The sequence below is a fragment of the Dipodomys ordii genome, unplaced genomic scaffold (genome assembly GCF_000151885.1).
Source record: "Dipodomys ordii isolate 6190 unplaced genomic scaffold, Dord_2.0 Scaffold28, whole genome shotgun sequence".
Taxonomy (NCBI): Eukaryota; Metazoa; Chordata; class Mammalia; order Rodentia; family Heteromyidae; genus Dipodomys; species Dipodomys ordii.
In genome coordinates, this window is record NW_012267244.1 from 14,348,708 (window position 1) to 14,367,801 (window position 19,094).

The 19,094-nt window shown below is 39.4% G+C and overlaps 1 protein-coding gene across 5 annotated transcripts in view; it reads left to right on the forward strand.

Annotated features, from left to right (window-relative positions):
- Window positions 1-19,094, forward strand: part of Pik3r1 (phosphoinositide-3-kinase, regulatory subunit 1 (alpha)) — an 81,534-nt gene that overhangs the window by 41,102 nt on the left and 21,338 nt on the right. For all 5 annotated transcript variants that reach the window (XM_013015885.1, XM_013015881.1, XM_013015883.1 and 2 more), the window contains 3 exons: window positions 12,661-12,753; window positions 13,202-13,276; window positions 18,630-18,761. In XM_013015885.1, the coding sequence (XP_012871339.1) occupies window positions 12,661-12,753; window positions 13,202-13,276; window positions 18,630-18,761 (300 nt within the window). The remainder of the gene's footprint in view (window positions 1-12,660; window positions 12,754-13,201; window positions 13,277-18,629; window positions 18,762-19,094) is intronic.

Genomic DNA, 19,094 nt, shown 5'->3' on the forward strand with positions numbered 1-19,094 from the left:
ACTCTTATCTCCAATAAAACACACTAGAAAACCGAAAGTGGCGTTGTGGCTCAAGCGGTAGAGTGCTCGCCTTGAGCTGAAGAGCGCAGGGACAGCACCCTAGCCCAGAGTTCAAACCCCAAAACTGACCAAAAAAATAAAAAAACAAAAACAAAAAAAAACTTCCTCCCTCATTACACATGATGACTCTTATTTGACCCTTTTGGGAAATAGGAACATGGTTCTTTTTTTTGTATACCTTTATCATTGATTCAAAGCTTTACATCATCCAGATAACTAGATTCACACTGAAAACTTAGAAAACTTATCTGAAAGAACCATCTGGCTCACTACTGGGTACACCAGCCTCATGTTTCGACATGTTGAAATTATAATACTTTGCCTATATGAGGTTAAATCACCTGTTTCTTCTTCTTCTTCTTTTTTTTTACCTGTTTCTTCTTAATTTGGCTGCATGAAGTTGCAAAGATAGCTTTCCTTTGGACCATTTCATGTGGCCTTCATTTGGACCCTTGGACCCTCATTATTTATAGAGTACTGCACGTGTTGGCTGTGTTGTAGATTCTTAGATCTCTTTTCATGTTAGCTATATTCTCTTCTCCAAAATGTGAATAGTCAGCTGGATAGAAGGCCAAATTAGGCACAAGTAGGCTTATACTGTGGTTTTCAGGAGGTGGGGGTCTGTCACTATGGTAGGGGTTCTGTCTTTATTGGATTATCATGGATCAGACATGCTAAACAATCTATGGAATATCTTAGAAAAGAAAAATATTCTGTAGGAAAAAGGGCCAAAAAAGGGAATGGGGGGGGGTATGGGTGTGTATATGAGTGGTGGGGGTGCTTGGTACTAAGCCTTGAATTTGGTACATCATGCTCTTGCATGGCTGGTGCTCTACCACTGGAACCAGGCTCCAGTCTAACTGTTTTGCTGGGTAATAGGAGTTGGAATCATGCAGACTTTTCTGCCTAGAATAGCTTCAAACCTCCAGCCTCAAATCTCAGCCTCTTGAGTAGCTAGGTTTACAAGTGTGAGCCACCAATGCCAGGCTGGAGTGGCTATTTTTGAATTTTCAACTTCCAGGTTTGTTCTTTGGTAGAAAACTCTGGTCTGGCTTTTGGCAGTCCATCTCCAGAGCATTTAATTAGTGCATATGGATTTCTTGAAAGGGAGCCACAGTTATGTTCTTTAAACCTGATGACCTTGGCCCTGACTATACAACTGTGTGTGTCCAGACAGATCACTTGGCTTAGCCTTCTGTAAAATAAGGGTAGTTATAGACCCTCCCTGGTCCTTGTGAATGATTTGTGTGGTTTTCTGAAGTAAGTTGAGTAAAGCCACCCAGCACAGAACCTGGCACATAGCAAGCACATCATAAATGTCAGCTGCAATTGATGGCATCCTGATAAAAAAAAAAGCCTTAAATATTAAGGGTAGTTTTTTTCTGTATTGTCTGTGATCCTACATGATGATTTTGAATTATTTCCCACTACCACATTTTTGAGAAAATAATTTTCCAAAGAATTAAATACCTGAATGGCAAGTTACCTCAGATACGGATAAATGCACCGCAATCTAGAATTTGGGAGCAGAGCCATTTCCTCTTGATTAACCTCTAAGTAACCTCCTTTGTCCATTTTACCACTGATTTGTATACTTCCCAGCTGTGACTTATAAACTAATTTTTTACCCACTCCCATCTTTTAGAGCCTAGCAGTATTGTGCATTTACTGGCTCAAAAACCCAAAATGTCAACAGGGACTAAATGTACACGTGACAATTGAGAAACTCAAGAGAACAGAAGAGAGAAAAATCAAGAGTGAAGTGTGAAGAGAAGGGCCTACACAGATATGGGTTGTAATCTCTGTTCAGCCAACACTCATCTAGGGACCTTGGAGTGCTCATTTAACTTGGCAGTGTACTTCACTCAGTTGTTGCCATTGTTCCAGGAAGTACCATAAGTGAGCAGTGCTCTTCCTCTTTCCCTCTCTCCCTCCTTTGCTCTCTCCCTCCTTCCCTCCTCCTCCCTGCATTGACTGGCTTCTTCTTGCTCTCAATTTCATAATATTCCTTCCCCATAGAAACATAGAAACATAGAAACCCAGTTACAGCACCATCCTGACCTGTGTCAGTCAGGACTTTGGAATATACCAGAGGACATGCAGCAGCTGGTTTTCTGCTCTTGGATTTGTGACCAGACATCAGAGGGATTTTTCAGTCTTTTGCGTTGTGCTGTTCATTCTGCCAAGATGAAAATGAATACCTAACTTGGAAACACTACTGAATTCTGTGCTCCAGGGTGGATGTTACAGGTTGAAGCAGCCTGATAACACACACTCCAACTTACTTCACTTCATATATACTTCTACATGCTGAAGTCATTCATGCTTGGTGCTAAGCTGCTACAACACAGTGGGTAATGGGAACATATTTATCAAGTAACTAAATTTACTTTTGCATGTAAATTTAATAATTCTGTATTGGCCATGTGCTATTTTGATTTCCTCACCAAATAGAATTTAAGAACTAAAAAGTATTTAAGAAGAACCAAAACCTTATCCACTCACTTGATGTATACAGTGAGACCTGGAGACCCTGAACATTTTTCCTAAAGTTACCCAACTCATCAATAGAAAAATCTAGAACACATTTCACACCTGTTGCCTTTTTCAGTGTTTTTTTTTTTGGGGGGGGGTGTAGAATTTAATGAGTCATTCCAGAAATGGCATTTAATCCTATTTATCATTTGGAAGTAGAAGTCACAGGAATGATACAATTGTGTTATAAACCTTTTTCTGGTTATTTGAAATGGCCCAAGGATAATTTTATTTTATTTTATTTAAATTATCTGTAATTGTACAAGGTTTCAATTTTGAGGAGTATTTCTAAGAAGGTAAAAGTGTCTTCAGAAGGTTGATACACAAAGTAGCCAACAGGGGGAGACTTAATCCAGCCTTCTGGATTAGATTCTCTTCTAATTTACCCAAGCTCCTAGTGGAGCCAACAAGAAACATCTGTTGTTTTATTTATAGCCACAATTTCTAAGAAGCATATTCTATAGTAGACGAAAAGAAGAGTTGACAGCTCATAATTCATAAAGTTACTGAGGCTAATCTGATAGAACAAAATGTACAAAACTCCCTCCTGGGGTGCAGGCCCCCCACTTCCCTTTCAGCCTGTGAGAAGTAGAGCATAGATTATTCTGGTCTTTATGAAAGGGGCAGCTCTGAGATGATAATGCAGAAAAGAAAACCCCGCAGGGAAAGCGATTGCCTTCACCCCAGGGCCCTCCACCAGCCTGAGTCACTGCTACTTTTCCATTTACAATATTACAGGTATTTCTATTATAGGAAGCCAGCCTTTTCCTGACTGTTCCTTCTTTAAGCCAGGACATTTCTGCTGTGTTCCTTCTACAGGTTGTTGCCAATCTGTATTTCCATCAGGAACCTAAGCTGTTGATTAAAACCACTAGCTGACTAGTTTTCTATCCAAGTCATCTTTTCCTTTTCTCCCTCATTTTCTTCTGTATTTATATACTGACCTAACCACTCAACCCTGTTGACTTTTAAGCTATTAGTATACACCCACTCCTCAAATACCATCTCTCTCCCTATTGCTAGCTTATTCTGAGACTTAAGAATGTAATCAGATAAAATCTCTGTTTCTGTCTCTGTCTCTCTCTCTATATATATGCATATATACGTTTTCTACAGTTCTATCTGTGTTTGGATGTTGCAGTTAGAGAAGGAGAAAAAAGATAATCCTTGGACAAATAACTCTCAAAAGCCAGAGTACTGTTTATTACCCTAAGGATTGTGGATTGATTTTTGTGTGTGTCTTTTTGAGAATTTAGTATGGCCCAATTTCTGTCCAAATTAACCTGTTTAAAATTTTGTAAATCATAGTAGATGCATAATTTATTTAGCAGAGAAGAGAATCACCCTGTTCATTCCTCTGGTGAACATTATAGATTATGATATACAAGGATTTATTAGCCACCAGAATTAATCACCTCAGTCAAAGGTAATGGAAATATGTTGCTTCTCTTCCTTAAATACATGATTCTTAGGTCAGTGTTAAATTCAAAATTGTTTGCCTTTCTTATGTATAAATAGCTTAGTCTGCTATCAGCGATTTAAAAAAATTATCAACCAAAAAGTCTGAGTAAAGCTATCTTATTTTTTAATGCATTTCTTCTGCCTTTGCTGATAGAGCAATTTCTGTTTAAAATTTTCAGGCATCTTGTTTTTCTTGCTTTTGTGTCCTTTCCTCTCCCTTCTCTTCCAACTCCACATACTTTTCTTTTGCTGGTCCTGGGGCTTGAACTTAGTCTGGGCCCTGTCTCCTGTCCCTAAGCTTTTTTGCTCAAGACTAGAATTCTCACTTGAGCCATAACTGCACGTCTCCCGTGTGTGTGTGTGTGTGCGTGCGTGTGCTTGCGTGTGTGTGCGTGCGTGTGTGGGGGGGTGGGGGGCGAAGGGGGTGTCTGGTTAATTGTAGATAAGAGTCTCTGATCCTGGGCAACTTTAACTGTTTTTGCATACTTACCTTACTAAGATTTCATCGTGCGATTCCCTCCACACACACACCCCTGCCAACAGGCTCATGTGTTGAATGCTGGGTCCTTAATTTAGGAGATAGGATACAGTGGAAGGAAGTTGTTAATGATGCACCTTTGGAGATTATTATATTTGGTTACTAATCACTTCCTCATTCTCTGCTTCCTGTCCACCATGAAGTGAAGAGTCTACTGTGTGCCACCACAATCACAAACAGAATCTTCTGAACTGTGAGCCCAAAAAAGTGTTTCCTCCTCTAAATTGTCTTCTTAGGTATTTTGAGAACAGCACTGCAAAAGTAACAACACAATTCATGATGAAATATCTGCTTAAAAAAAAAATATGTGCTGGACCCTTTTCCTACCTAATGATTCACCAAAACAGTCTACTGTACTTTCCTAAATGTGATAAGCTGGCTACTTATTTTTAACTGAATAAAACCCATTACATCCTTGGGGAAGAATGTGCTTACTTTAGCCTTATTAGAAAATATTTAATAAATGTTGTCCCGAAAAGATTCATGCTGGCTGAGCAGGTTGGAAAGAGTTCAATCCCGATAAGGCAGAGGTGATGGCAAGGAGCTGGTCCACCAGTCCAAGCTCGCATTGAACAAATGCACTTCTTGCCACCAAGGCTTACAACTGTGGCCAAGTGCTTTTCTCTTGTTGTCCTGCGAAGATTTTTCAGCCTCTGCTCTTGGCCCTGTAACTCTGAAAATGATTGCTTCTGAAGGCATGAATTCGTGGAGTGGTTGACTTTGGAGTCAGTCTTCCAATTCTGTTTAAACTAGCTGATTGCTAGTTCTTTTTTCTAAAGTGGGGACAATTGGAAGAACTCACAAGGTTGTATCGATTAAATGAAGTAAAAGTTCTGAGCATATTTTCCCAAGCTGTAGGCAGTTGCAGCCTTTCTCCCTTTTCCTGTTTCTTTCAACCTCCTCCTCAAACCACATGCCAAATTTGAAGAGCCTTGTTTTTGGATGGAACCTTTACCATGGGTACTCACTCACACAAAAGACATGGTAAGGAAGCTTTGTGATATCTTTATTTATAAGGACACTAATCCTATCGTGAAGCTCCCAGCTCTGTGGCACCATCTAAACTCAAAGCTGCATCTCTGAAATCCATCCCTTTAGGGGTACAGCTTCAACATGTGAATTTGGGAGGGCACAGTTCAGCCCATAGCAACTAATTTCTGTACCTTACCTAGAAATGCATGGTGGTGAACTGTTAGTTATTTATATTTACAGCCAGATGATAATTGTGAAGACTAGGTGAAGGACATCTGGACGATCACTGAACAATTATTTCTACTTGCAGTATGTAAAAGTGTCAGAGAAAACAATAACACTCTCTAGATTTAGGATGGCATCCAGTGGTTCTTTTTACCTCAGGCTTTCTTGTTCCGTTTAGTTGGACCCTTTGCCTCTTTGGCAGCTCCTCTTGAGCTTGCTTGCTCTCCTTGGTCAGCCAGTATTTGCTTCAGTGTACTCAGTGAGGTTCCAGCCTTGGGAACCTCTTTCTGGGATCTACTTTTACCAATAATACCTTTCTGTCCTTACCTCTGCCTTTTCCCAATCCGTGGATCAGGGATCGTTTTATTACAGCCAATTGCCTTGGGGGATATCAGATTCCATTTTTAAGATCCTGCTTTGCCCTGAGATGGGAGAGATAAGTTCAAAGATCATCTTAGGCAGAAAAAGTTAGTGAGACCCCTGATCAAAGATGAAGCCTAGTGTGATATTGCAAGCTGCATAAGATGTTGAATGTGGCTTCTAGTTGGTGTTAGTGATAATCATTAATTCATTCACTCAACAAGCAGAGTGCCCATTGCATGTTGGGCATAAGATTTTGTCCTTATTTTCTTGGGAAGAGAGGAAAGTCCTATTCCTTTTGTTTACCTCCTGCTTGGTATTTTAATTTGCTGTACAGTGTAAATTGACATCTTTAAATCAGACTCCAGATTAGGTGATAAGAATCACAGTTACTGGGCTGGGAAGGTGGCTCAGTGGTAGGGTGCTTGCCTTGCATGCATGAGGCCCTGGGTTGGATTCCTCAGTACCACATAAGCAGAAAAAGCCAGAAGTGGCACTGTGGCTCAAGTGGTAGAGCGCTAGCCTTGAGCTGAATTGAGGGACAGTACCCAGGCCCAGAGTTCAGGCCCCACGACCGACCAAAAAAAAAAAAAAAAAAGAATCACAGTTAACTGCTTATCAAAGATTAGGTGTAATCTTGCATATCAATGATCTCTTCACTCCAAGGCTTTAGCTAAGGCCCTGGGGAAGTGAAGTTGAAACATCTGCTTGTGCTTAAGAAGATCCTGGCCTGTTGTTTGCTTCCAGGGCCAGTTGTCTAGAAATAAAACTAAGTGGGCAAAGAGTCTCACATTCCTTTTACTTGTTTTTAAGCTGCAGAGTAGAAGAGATAAGTGGGAGAAAATAAACTTTGAGATATTAAAAGGTATCTGAAAAAATTTGCAGACTTCTACTTTAAATCTATTGGCAACTCTTAATTTCCTCCTCTTGGTTATCTCTGACATTAATATAGTTAGGGCTGAAGATTTATTTCCATATCTACTCTTTTTGCTTTCATTTTCCATCACCCATACTTTTTTCTTCTTCCCCTTCCCCTTCTTCTTCTTCTTCAAAAAAAGAACCCACCCAAAAACCCCAAATCCAATCCTTCTTAATTCTGTTATTCTTAATATAATTTATTATATAATCATTCCAACTTCACATTGTTTCCTGCACATTCAGAAAACTGAAGTCTAATAACTCAAATTGATTAAATTAGAGTCCATATTGGGAGGAAGTGTGATAAATTTAAAATCATAAGGATATTCATATTGACTTCTGAAAATATATTGTTATTTGCAGAATGAGAGACAAAATATTCTACTTTATCAAATTCACCTCTAACTCAACGTCTTTAAAGTGTATTGAGAAGATTGTTTTAATCATAATAGTTTCTAGTCTTAAAATTTGCTATTATGTTTGGGCATTTCTATTTAATAATAAAGTTATACAAACGAAGCTAACCTTTTAATGGCTGTGCTTTCTATAAAAGCTTACTACACTTATTTCTATTGTTCACATAATCCTTACACCTAGTGTCCTTAATTTCCGTGTTGCAGAATTAAAAAACTGAGGTCCAAGTTGGTTAGCTTGACCAAGATTCTACTTAGCAAGTACTAAAACCAGGACAAGGCCTCTTTATCTCCAAGCCTGTGCCTTTAATCACTTCAGTACTACTAGTTAAACAAATGTATATCAAAATTAAGGAACACATTGTCCTGTCTGATTTTTTTAAATTTATGATTTAGCATCATTTTCTTAGCCAACGAGTATAGGCCAGCATTGGTTGTAGTGTTACCCATACAGCTTAAGAAGTTTAAAATCCAGGATATGAACCTTTTTTTTTTTTTTGTCGGTCGTGGGGCTTGAACTCTGGGCTTTGGGCGCTGTGCTTGTGCTCTTCAGTTCAAGATGAGCGCTCTACCACTTGAGCCACAGCATCACTTCTGATTTTCTAGTGGTTAATTGGAGATAAGAGTCTCATGGACTTTCCTAACCCGGCTGGCTTTGAACCGTGATTCTCAGATCTCAGCCTCCTGACTAGCTAGGATTATAGGCTTGAGCCAGCAGTGCTTGGCAAGCATGAACCATTATTTAATATATGCGTTTTATAAAGTATGAATGTGCTTATAAGGTTTACTTAAGAAAAGAATTGGGGGTTTGTTTGAATTTTGACCATCGAAATTCTGATACATTTCTCATTTAATTCAAGAGGGAGATTGAGACAGAAATAAACTTTTGATTCAGCAAAAGTTAGTGGACAGGCTAGCCTCTTGATTTAATATTTGTCTGTGTATTTTGTGTTACATATTTAAAGGTAAGTGGCAAATTTTCACACACTTCCAAGCTGCTTCCATCAGGAATGAAATACTTGGCTTGGGTAATCTCTTGAGTCCCAGTGTTACAGCTTCAACTTTCCATTCAGCCCTGCCAGACACTAACTTTAAAAATCTTTTTTTTTTTTTAAATGGAGAATGCCTCCAAAAGGTGCAGCTGTGTGCCGGTTTCATCTTGCACTTCACAGTAGTGTTGGCACCATTCTGTGCAAGGAATGCCACTGTCTCCCACACAACACAGCGCTTGTGCCTTAGGACTGTTAAGGCCTGTCAGTGTTAGTGGTTTGGGAAAAAGCTTCAGTTTGGAAAGAGGGTTCTCCAAAGGTTCCCTGTGATTGGCTGCCACCAGGACAAAGTAGGGAGAAGGGAATGAAGTGATGTGAAAATGCAACCTCTGATGTGTCACAAATTATACAGTCTGAAATGCCTGGCTCGCCCATGTTCTTTGTCAATTTTATTGAAGATTGATTTCCTTTTTCTGATGTAAAGTGTGCCTGGATTCAACATTTTGAGACCTCTCAGCTCTTCTTTGTTTGTTTCTCCTTATATGATACTGACTTCTTGTGATGAAAAATAATACAGCTATATGAAAACTGCGGTTGGATTGTCATGGAGAAATCTACCAATGCATCCAGATTCTTAAGAGTGAATTTGGCTCTCTAGGCTTAGACAGTGTGAATGGCAGTCTTCCTCATTCAGGGATAGAAACCTTTTCAGAAGGTGAAAGCAAATGTATATTTATATTTATAGGTAGACTTTAGAAAGATTTGTTGAATTCATTTCTTTAGCCTCATTCTGTGATCACACTATTATGTGATGCTTTGTCATGGATTTGTCAAAGAACAACTTACTGAGTTTGGCTTTTTCCCTTTGGAATCTCTTACAATAAAATCTGACAAAAAATCTAATGCGATTAAAACAATAGTTGATTTTAGATTTTCAGTAAAAATTAATGTTTCCTTTTATAACACTATATAGGGTTTTGAAAGAACTTGAAAATTATTGGGGCCCAGTGCTATATTCCCTATGTCTAAATATTTCAAAGACAAAGTAGATTGTTTTTCATAAATTTTACCTTTTAAAACTCTCATTGCACCCTTCCCCCCAAAAAAGTTACACTAAAACAAAAAATTCAGTGAAAAATCTCATTCAGCTATAATGTTTCAGTCCATACGCTTAAACAATAAGCTTTTTTTTTCCAGCACTAAAAATTTCTTAGGAAGTTTATTCAGTATTTTACAAAACAACTTACACTTCTTACTATAGGATACATAGTTGTTGTTTTTTCTCAAATAGTAATCTGGTTTTGGGGAAAGTCCATGTTCTTATGATACCTGGTTGATAGTCATGAGAGTTTTCAGAAACTTTCCTTGAAACAAATGATATTCTGTAGCTCAGCATAGTATGGGTAAATTAAAATGTTTTTATTTTTTTCCCTGAAGAACCACAGGACAAAGGAAAGTAATAAGTTTTTTGCTTTTGACAATTTTTTCAGTCCAAATGAAGAAAAAAAGAGATGCCCTTTGTGTGTAACATTTGCCAGCCCAGCAGTCTAACCACTGTTGGGTACATATTTCAGTCACAATTAGATGAAATCGCTAATTATCATTTAATTTAACTTTCAGATTTGCCTGCAGAAATGGTCATGCTGATAAGATTCTGGAAACAGATAAACCTTTATTAAGCAATTCCATTTGCAGTGCCAATGATTCTTTTTAAATTTTAAAAACACACCTGTGTTATTTATGGGGGTACAGGAAGAATTGGTATGATAGTTACTGAAGTACTTGTAGGTATGTTTGTCTGTGTATTTACTATTTCATCTCAAGCTTGTTGAGTCTATCAGAGGTGCTAGGAATCACTGATTTATGAGAGCTATGGGGGGACATTTTGTGACCTCGAATTGATACATTTTTCTACCTTTAAATCTCCTTTCTCTTTCATATCCTAATAGGACAATGTTCATTTTGTTTAGTGTAGGTCTTTGTGGGAGAAAATACTTTTATGAGCTAAAAATTCTAAGGCCAGGGGAAGTGGTTTATAATTCAACAAAGGAAATGAAATGGTGTGCTCTTTTCCTTTTGTAGTGCTTCTTTTTTTTTTTTAATTTAACAGTGTTTTTAATTACAGAGACTATGAAAACTTTAAAGACATTTGTGTTTCAAGTGGTTTCCCAGTGTATTCATGTTTTCACATTAGACACGTAGAGATGCTGTTGTTGGATTTATTCAGGGGAGTTAAAAAATTACTGCTTCAAGCCCCACGACCACCACCACCAACAACAAAAAAAGCAAAACTTATTGCTGACTCCAAACAGATTACTAACCCCAATCTTGGGCATTCTGATTCCAGAGATGGACTGGCCCTCCAGCTCTGCCCAGGGGTGGTCTGATTAGGTGATGGCTCATCTTCAGCCTTCAGAGAGGCTGAAAAGGATGAGAGCCAGCCATGCTGCCCTAGGACAAAGTCACGGAGGAAACCAAATGGTGAACATTTGAGTGGAGCATTGATGAGCCTGTCAGGGGGACATGTCTCAGGGATAGGCTGCTATGGAGTCTTTGTTATACAGAGTGATTCAGAAATCATCTGCCACTGAAAAAGATTTGTCTTTGTTGTCCCCATACTTGCATTATATAGATAGCTATTTCAATCTGTGTCAGTTAAAAATTTAAAACTTTGGTTCCTGAACTTACCCTTGATTGCATTTTTGATGTTCAGTAGCCCCTGTGGCTAGTAGTTTTTTAATTGACAATCATAGCTCTGCAAATATTTCTGTGATCACAAGATCCTCAGGAACTTAGCCAGTGCTTCCTTTGTCCTCGGTAGTCACAGTGGCTAGTAGTTAGGCGGCATATCACAAATGTCTGTTTGCTGCAGACAGTACTCTCGACAAGGGGCTTAGGGTTTGCAGAGTAACTTACACAAATCATATATAGTTCTCTCCGGTCAGAATCTAACCATTTTTATTTTTGCATCAGTTGCTGTTCTATGTTCACTTTTAGCAATTGAAATACCATGCTAAAAAACTTGTTTAGGATGGTGTATGGCTTATGGTAAAAAAAACTACACCACTAAAACACATTAAAACAAAAGTACAATTAGTTTTTCTTAGATTGTATGAACTATAATGAATTTTTTAAGGGAAAAAATAAAGTTATCAATATAAGGTTGAAGGAAATTATCAATGCTACCCATTGGATTTTCATGTGTCATTACAACTGGTAAAACATTACAGTATGGAAAAACAGTTTTATAAAAGTATAATATTTCTTAATCTACTAATGACCCAGAATATATGGAAGGAAGTAAAAGTTCTGACAATTACTTAGGGACTTAATTTGAAGTCAGGTACTTGCCTGTAGCCACCTCTGGCATTTTAGGCACTTGGAATAAAAGTTCAAATACACAAACCCAGGTACTTTGGAACCTAAATATCTTAGTTATGTGTCGTACTAAGAAGCTGTTGGATAGAATCCGTTCTACTCTCTTTCCTATTTGGGCAGTGATTCTTTTCTATTAAACAAGAGGCCAGACTTGAATTCCATTTTCTTGGCTATCTCAGGATGCTTCATGGTAATAAAAAGGAGAGCTGTGCCCTGGCTCATTTCTTTCTTTTTTTTTGGGGGGGGGTCCAGTTGTGGGGCCTGAACTCTGGGCCTGGGCGCTGTCCCTCAGCTCTTCAGCTCAAGGCTAGCGCTCTACCACTTGAGCCACAGCACCACTTCCAGCTTTTTTTCTTTTTGCTTATGTGGTGCTGAGGAATCGAACCCAGGGCCTCAGGCATGCAAGGTAAGCACTCTACCACTGAGCCACCTTCCCAGCCCTCCCCTGGCTCATTTCTTGCCCCTCCCTGGACATCTAAGCTCTAGTCTAGCCTGAGCTAGCACAGTCTGCTGTGCCCGGTACCTGGATAGGGAGGTTTGCCCTGAGGAAGATGGCCCCAGAGGATAGACTGAAAGAGGTCATTTGTTGGGAATTTTTGGATTCTGGGTAGGTACTCTGAATAGTATGCTGGGAAAGAAGCAGCAAGTGTGTCCCGTTGGCCCTGAAAGTATGCATTCAATGGTGGGGATCCCTGTTGTTGGGCCTGAGTTTGTTACTGTCAGATGTACTTCCCATATGTAAATACTATATGGGCTAGGGCATTTGACAACCCCAAGTGAAATCTAATAGTTGGGTTTTGTTTGTTTGCAGCTTTGACTCTTCCGGATCTGGCAGAGCAGTTTGCTCCTCCTGATGTTGCCCCACCTCTCCTCACCAAACTTCTGGAAGCCATTGAAAAGAAAGGTAACTAGGCCGTCAGAAAAAATCAGTTCATTTGTTAGACCCTAACTTATTTCCTGCTGTTAAGACTCATTTGTGTCTCTGGGGGCATTCATTAAATGTCTTATTGCCTGTCATGGGCAGGTACTGTGCCAGATATACCAGCAATTTAGGTCTCTGTAGTGGGGAGATAATCTTGGCTGATAGAGATTAACACGTAGTTACTGCGTGGAAACTCTTAAATTCCCCATATTTGAATAAATATGATTAGCTGGCTTCCTAGTGGCCAGCTGGTTTTTGCCAAAACTATTCACATGCCAGATAAGATTAATAGTGTGAGTTTACTTCCAAGAATATTTGGTTCACATCTAGAATAGATAACTGGATGGAAACTGGAATGTCTCCCTGGCAGCAGACTCAGAGGTGCTCTGGAGAGCTATGTTTTGCATACACACTCTGTTTTGTGTCCTAGGTCTAGAAAGTTCAACTCTATACCGAACACAGAGCTCTAGCAACCCTGCAGAATTACGACAGCTTCTTGATTGTGGTGAGTATCATAGAGAGGCAAATATACAGGGAAAAGATTGATTTTTACCTTTTTTGATTCTGGTAATGTGCAAAAGGAAGAAAAAAGAATTTATGCAGTATTCCCTTTTAAGTTTGAAAGGAACTCACAAAAGCCCATAGTTCCCTCTGACCTATTATGCAGACCTTTGATGTATGTCTTCTGAGGTAAAGTGTGAGTGCAGGCATATAGGCCATTTGCACAGCTGTGGGTCTTCGAGCTCTGTAGGAATTACAGAGAGAACAAATAGTTGGATGTCTCTGGTTCAGTGTATCTACCATCGTTCGTTAACTACTGTTGTCTACATCTAATACATCTGGATCAGCTAAAATATATAAACTATGTAATTTTTTTAGGTTGTGAGTTTCTTTTTGTATTTATTTTTATTTTGAGGTATACACTGCATCTTGATTGGTGTCAACTTTTCCATCATTCCCTCCTCTAAAGCTGGTATCATTTAACAAATACTTCTTCCATCCTTTTCATTTTCTCTTCTACTTGGCTTTCTTGCCTGCTTGCTTTTACAAGTCACAAATATATCAAGGAACATCAGCATATTGTTTTGTTCAGTAGTGTAAACCAACTCTTTCGAAAGAAAAGGGGCTGCTATGTAGCATGTACCTATTTCTGTGGTATAAATATCCGTACTGTTGCTGATTTCAACCTAAAAAACACATTGTCACTGAATGTGGATTTGGGGAAAACTGAGAACAAGCTAGAGCCAGTACACCATTGATTGGTTGGGTGATACTAATTATGCAGCCTAGTAGTAGATGGGTTTCCCCAATTCTTGGCCACCATTCTAGAAAGTCACATCTCATATCAACTTATGAAACCTCTCAAATCCTTCATTCAGTCCCAGTATTTTTTTCTAAAGTCTCTCAAATCCTTCACTCCTAGTGCTTCCTATCATTTTAACTAAATTGGAATATTTGAACCCAAAGGAGTCCAATTCTGGTTCTTTCAGTTTTGGAAGAAGCTCTTTCAGAAGTAGAATTCATATAGGATTGCCCACAGCGATTTAGAAAAGAAGAATCCAAGTGTGTAGTAGCTTTAGAATTAGGCAACTTAGAAAAATGTCTGTAAAAGGTATGATTAGATGTTTAACAGCAAATACTATCCCTTGAAATGTACTGCCCAAATGTTTTGAAACAACAACAACAAAAAACAGCCTTTGTAAACTTAATTTACTATTTGTATGGGGAAGGGGGGGAACAGCCTTCCATATACAGGGCTTTTTCTCCTTTCTTCTGTGATCCTGTATTTCCCAGAGAGTAGGTGATTAGTAGAAAACTCAAGGTGAAAAGACTTGGCTTTCTGTATTTCTAACTGTTAGAATTTCCTTAGCTAATTGAAAGAGATACATGTGCTGGTCAGAAAATTAGTCACATTGGGCATGGTAAAAGTCACAGGAAATGTGTAGACTTCAGAAACCAATGTAATGCATGTTATTTGAAAAGTAGTGGTTAGGTTTTTAGTGGGACCAATACAAAATGATGCAAAGCCAGCTTAAAAGGAGCACTTTTTTTTTTCCACATCACCTATGAGATGTAAACAACCAAGATTCACGTCAGCAATGCATTTTGACAGACAGTTCTCTTCCCCCATTGACATCAGAAACACATGCATGTAGGAAACCTGGGTCCTTTGGATTCTGTGCTATGAAAGTGAATTTTTATGGCACCCAAAAGTAAGCATTATCTAAGTTTAGGAAAGGATTTGCCAAAACTGTTTCCAGCTTGTAGATTTTTCAAATATTATAATATCCCACAGGATGCTCCAAGATAAGGAAAAAATCCTGCCTTCCAACCAACTTTGTGAATTTTCAGTTTCTGAAAATGACAACTGTGAGGGACTATACACCATACACTATATACTATAAGTCATTTTATTTTATCCATATGCTAGCCTTGTAAGTATGAGTGGCCTTTAAGCCACAGAAAGAAAGCTGACTCTCAGGTAAACAAATTCTCCAACATTTCGGTGGCTGACTCGTAAAGCTGTGAGTTATTACATATTGTTATGGCCCCAAGAGTTCTTGTCTTCCCCTGCCCCTCCTACTTTGCCCTAAAACCATTGCTTCATTCTTATCTCATTTGAGATTTAATCATGTAGATCTTCTTCTCTCTTTAGTGTTTCTTAATTTGAATCAGGCTTTCTCAGCCTCCACACTACTGCTGTTTAGGCTGAGTAACTAACTGGGAGAAGGGAGGAGGATTGCCATGTGTGTTATGAGATGGTTAGCCACATCCCTGGCCTCTACCCATTAGGTGCCGGTAGCATTCTGCCCTACTTATGACAGTCAAGAATGTTTCCAAACCTTGCTAGTTGGTCTCTCACTCACCGCCTACTCCTGGGGGGGGGGGAAGCCATGAGCCTAGATAGCGATCTATGGGGGAGGGATGCCTTAGAGTGGGTGGGAGGAATACTATTAACCTCTTATGAGCAGATGAAATGCATAGTGAAGAGAAAGAGAAAGAATGCCACCTCCCCTAACTGAAACTAAAGAGATTATGTAACTACTCAAAAGTTATCTCATGATAGCTGTGGAGAGCTAATGAAAGAGTCTATTAGGTTAGCGTCAATGAAGAAGAGAAGTCTTGTGGAGCAGAAGTTGAAAACTCCAAGGAATTTTAGAAGATGCATTCCAAAAATATAATAACACATACTGTGTCATTAACTCCAGAGGAATTTGATATATAGTGGGTTTAACCAAAGGTGTGTGTGTGTGTGTGTGCGTGCGTGCGTGCGTGCGTGCGTGCGTGTGTGTGTGCGTGCGCGCGTGTGTGTGTGCGTGCGCATGCCAATTTCATTCAAACATTCTAAAGGTTTTGTGGAATGCACTTCTGAGTTCTAAAGAAGGGCTTTGAGGAATGAGCATCACTGAGGACTTCTGTTGTTCGGTCTTCAAACATTTAGCACATTCTACGTGGTAGGCACAGAGGAATGCTGGGAGAGCACATGAGACCTGCAGCCCTTCCCTTGGGCAACCTCAGTCTCATATGGAAATGCATAATTGCCAGACTGCTTGCCAAGAGTCCTGATGGAGGGATTGTTCATTAGCTCTGCAGGAACACAGAGGGTACCCTGTCTGAATCTAGCATCTTATGTCCTATACACATTGCCAAATAGTTTAGCAGATTTTTCAGGATGAGCAAATTCAGTGATACTAATTTGCCAGGCAAAGAGACATTAAATGAAGCATACAAGGGCAAAGTATGTGGGGGGCCAGAAGCCAAATGGTTGGTGACTGTAGAGCATTCCTGTAACATGTACCATCTTATTTGACAGTATTTAATTACACTAGTAATTGCAAACTTTCAATGTGGATCCTTTATGCAGAGACCTAGTACTGTCCTTGTATACTTGCTGGAAACGTGATATGTCTCTGGTTAGTCCTTTCTAGCACATTTAGGTGATACAGCACTTTGCTTTTTCACCTTTTAAATTCCTTTCCATGTTTTACACCTGGCTGGCTTTTCTTAGAGCTTTGTAGTGTGGCATGACTTATCTTACATAACCTTTGCCTGTATATAACATTGTGCAAGGACTTTTTGTAGCTAGGGTCTTGACCTAGCATTCCTCTGTTGTCACAGGTATCCAGGATAGCACCTTCTCCTCACACATGCCAACATCTTGGAATGACAGGGATACTTTCTCATTCTCTCTCAGGCCAGCACCAAGTTACAGCATTGCTTGATGATGTGTTGCTCATTTTTCATTGCATTAGGATACATACAGATCTCATCACTTTGCCTCAGATGCGATTTATTCTTGACCATACTCCCTTCTGGTGTTCTCTCAGCACTCACATTGGGAAAGGTGGGAGAATGTGATGTTTTACACATCCTTCCATCTTCTCTGCCCTGAGTTCCTGGATTCCCAGGTAATTTAGCTTAGCCATTTTTTTTTTTTTGCCAATGTGATGTGTCTCCTGGTTTCTAATTGCCCATGGTCATTCCTGCTTCCAGCATCTCTGCTTCCTGCTGGGCGTGGCACCACTTTCCATCCAAGACCTCAGAATGCTGTATATACGTTGTTGAGTGTACAGAAAATGCTTTTTATTAGTGTCATTCCTTTACAGAATTACTTGACCTCTTTTTCCAGCTGAGGGATTTACTGGACAGACGCCCATTTTATCTTTCTTCTGAGATAATCCGATGTCCACAGGTTCGATTATTAGTAGTGGGGGAAAACATTTCAAAATTATTTGTATGGCTACTTTGAAAACTGAAGCTAACATTCTATAATATCTTATTATTTAATCTATTACTTTGTCAGGTTAAGATTATATTAACTCTGGGGCTGGGATGTAGCTCAGTGGCAAAGCGCTTGCCTAGCAAGCGCAACGTCCTGGGTTCGATCCCCAGTACCAAAAAAGAAAAGACAAAAAAAAAAGATTATATTAACTCTGGAAAGGAGTATGTTCCTGTAATAACAGCAATTAATGAGGAATAAGAAGATAAGGGTCTAAGGCTGACCTTTGGGGAAAAAAAAATGCAGGACTTTGTCTAAAAAGTAACTAAAGGGGGAGAGGGAGATCTAGGGGTGTGGCTAATGGGGTAAAATATCTGCCTAGCAGGTAAGCCCAAATTCCACCAAAAAAATAAAAATAAAAATGTTGTCAATTCTGGAATGTAGTATTCGTCAGTTCAGGTTCAAGGGGATTTGGGAATTGGCGTTTTGTATTTTTCAGTTTCCTGCTAGAGGACCACCATCTCTAGATTGGACCGTTCCTAGTTACAAGTCAAGTGGCTCAAAAATAGACATAGAAATGTATTTTTCATACTTCCAGAGGCTGGAAACCTCAGATGAAGCTACAGGCTCATTTGCTGTCTTCCCTTCTCTTTCAGATGGCTGCTTTCTCACTGTTTCTCCTCTGCATGTTCTTGCTGTCTCTGTGTGTCATAAGCTCCTATTACAAAAATGCTGTCCACTCATTTTTAACCCAGTCACCTCTTAAAGGTCCTATTTCCAAAGATCATCACATTCTTTAGGATTGGGGCTTTATAGATTCCTAACATAGGCATCTGAAGGGGCAGAATTCACCCAGAACTATAGCAGGGGAAGATGTTTCATGGCAAGTTTAGCTCTCAATGGCCAGCCATGCTCAGTGCTTGCATTGTGTCAGGCAGACATACACAAGGGACTATCATGCCACTGAAAGTTTAAGAGCAAGGCTTTATGAGAAACACTGCTGCTAGTAATATTCCAGTGTTTGTCCTTACATTATGTCCTTTCCTATGTCACACTGACATTCCCATATTTGGAAAATTGGCCCAACTGAGATATAAAAAGGAGGTTTGAAATATTTCTTTAAACGTCTCTTTTCTAGATGCTGCCTCCATGGACTTAGACATGATTGATGTGCACATCTTAGCAGATGCTTTCAAACGTTATCTCCTGGACTTACCAAATCCTGTCATTCCAGTAGCCGTTTACAGTGAAATGATCTCCTTAGCCCAAGGTTTGTTTCCTCAACCTCATTGACCATTCTTTGAGCCGGGGATGTGTTTACTACATACATGACAAAGTGCTACAGAACTGATTGTTTTTAGAGAGTATTCATGATAAGTCATCCTTCCCCCTCAGTGCCACTGAAAATTCCCTCCTTCACTCAGATAGAAACTCCAGATTCCCCTTGGCTTAGAAGCCTGGCCGTGAGTTGAACTGGTTAATTGTTCACTTCTGATCAGTATTACACAGACCACTATGTATGTCTGTGAGGGGCATGGTGCTGCAAGTACTAGTGTCAGATTCAAGGGCATCTTCCCCAAGTAACCATAACAAAACTCATGGG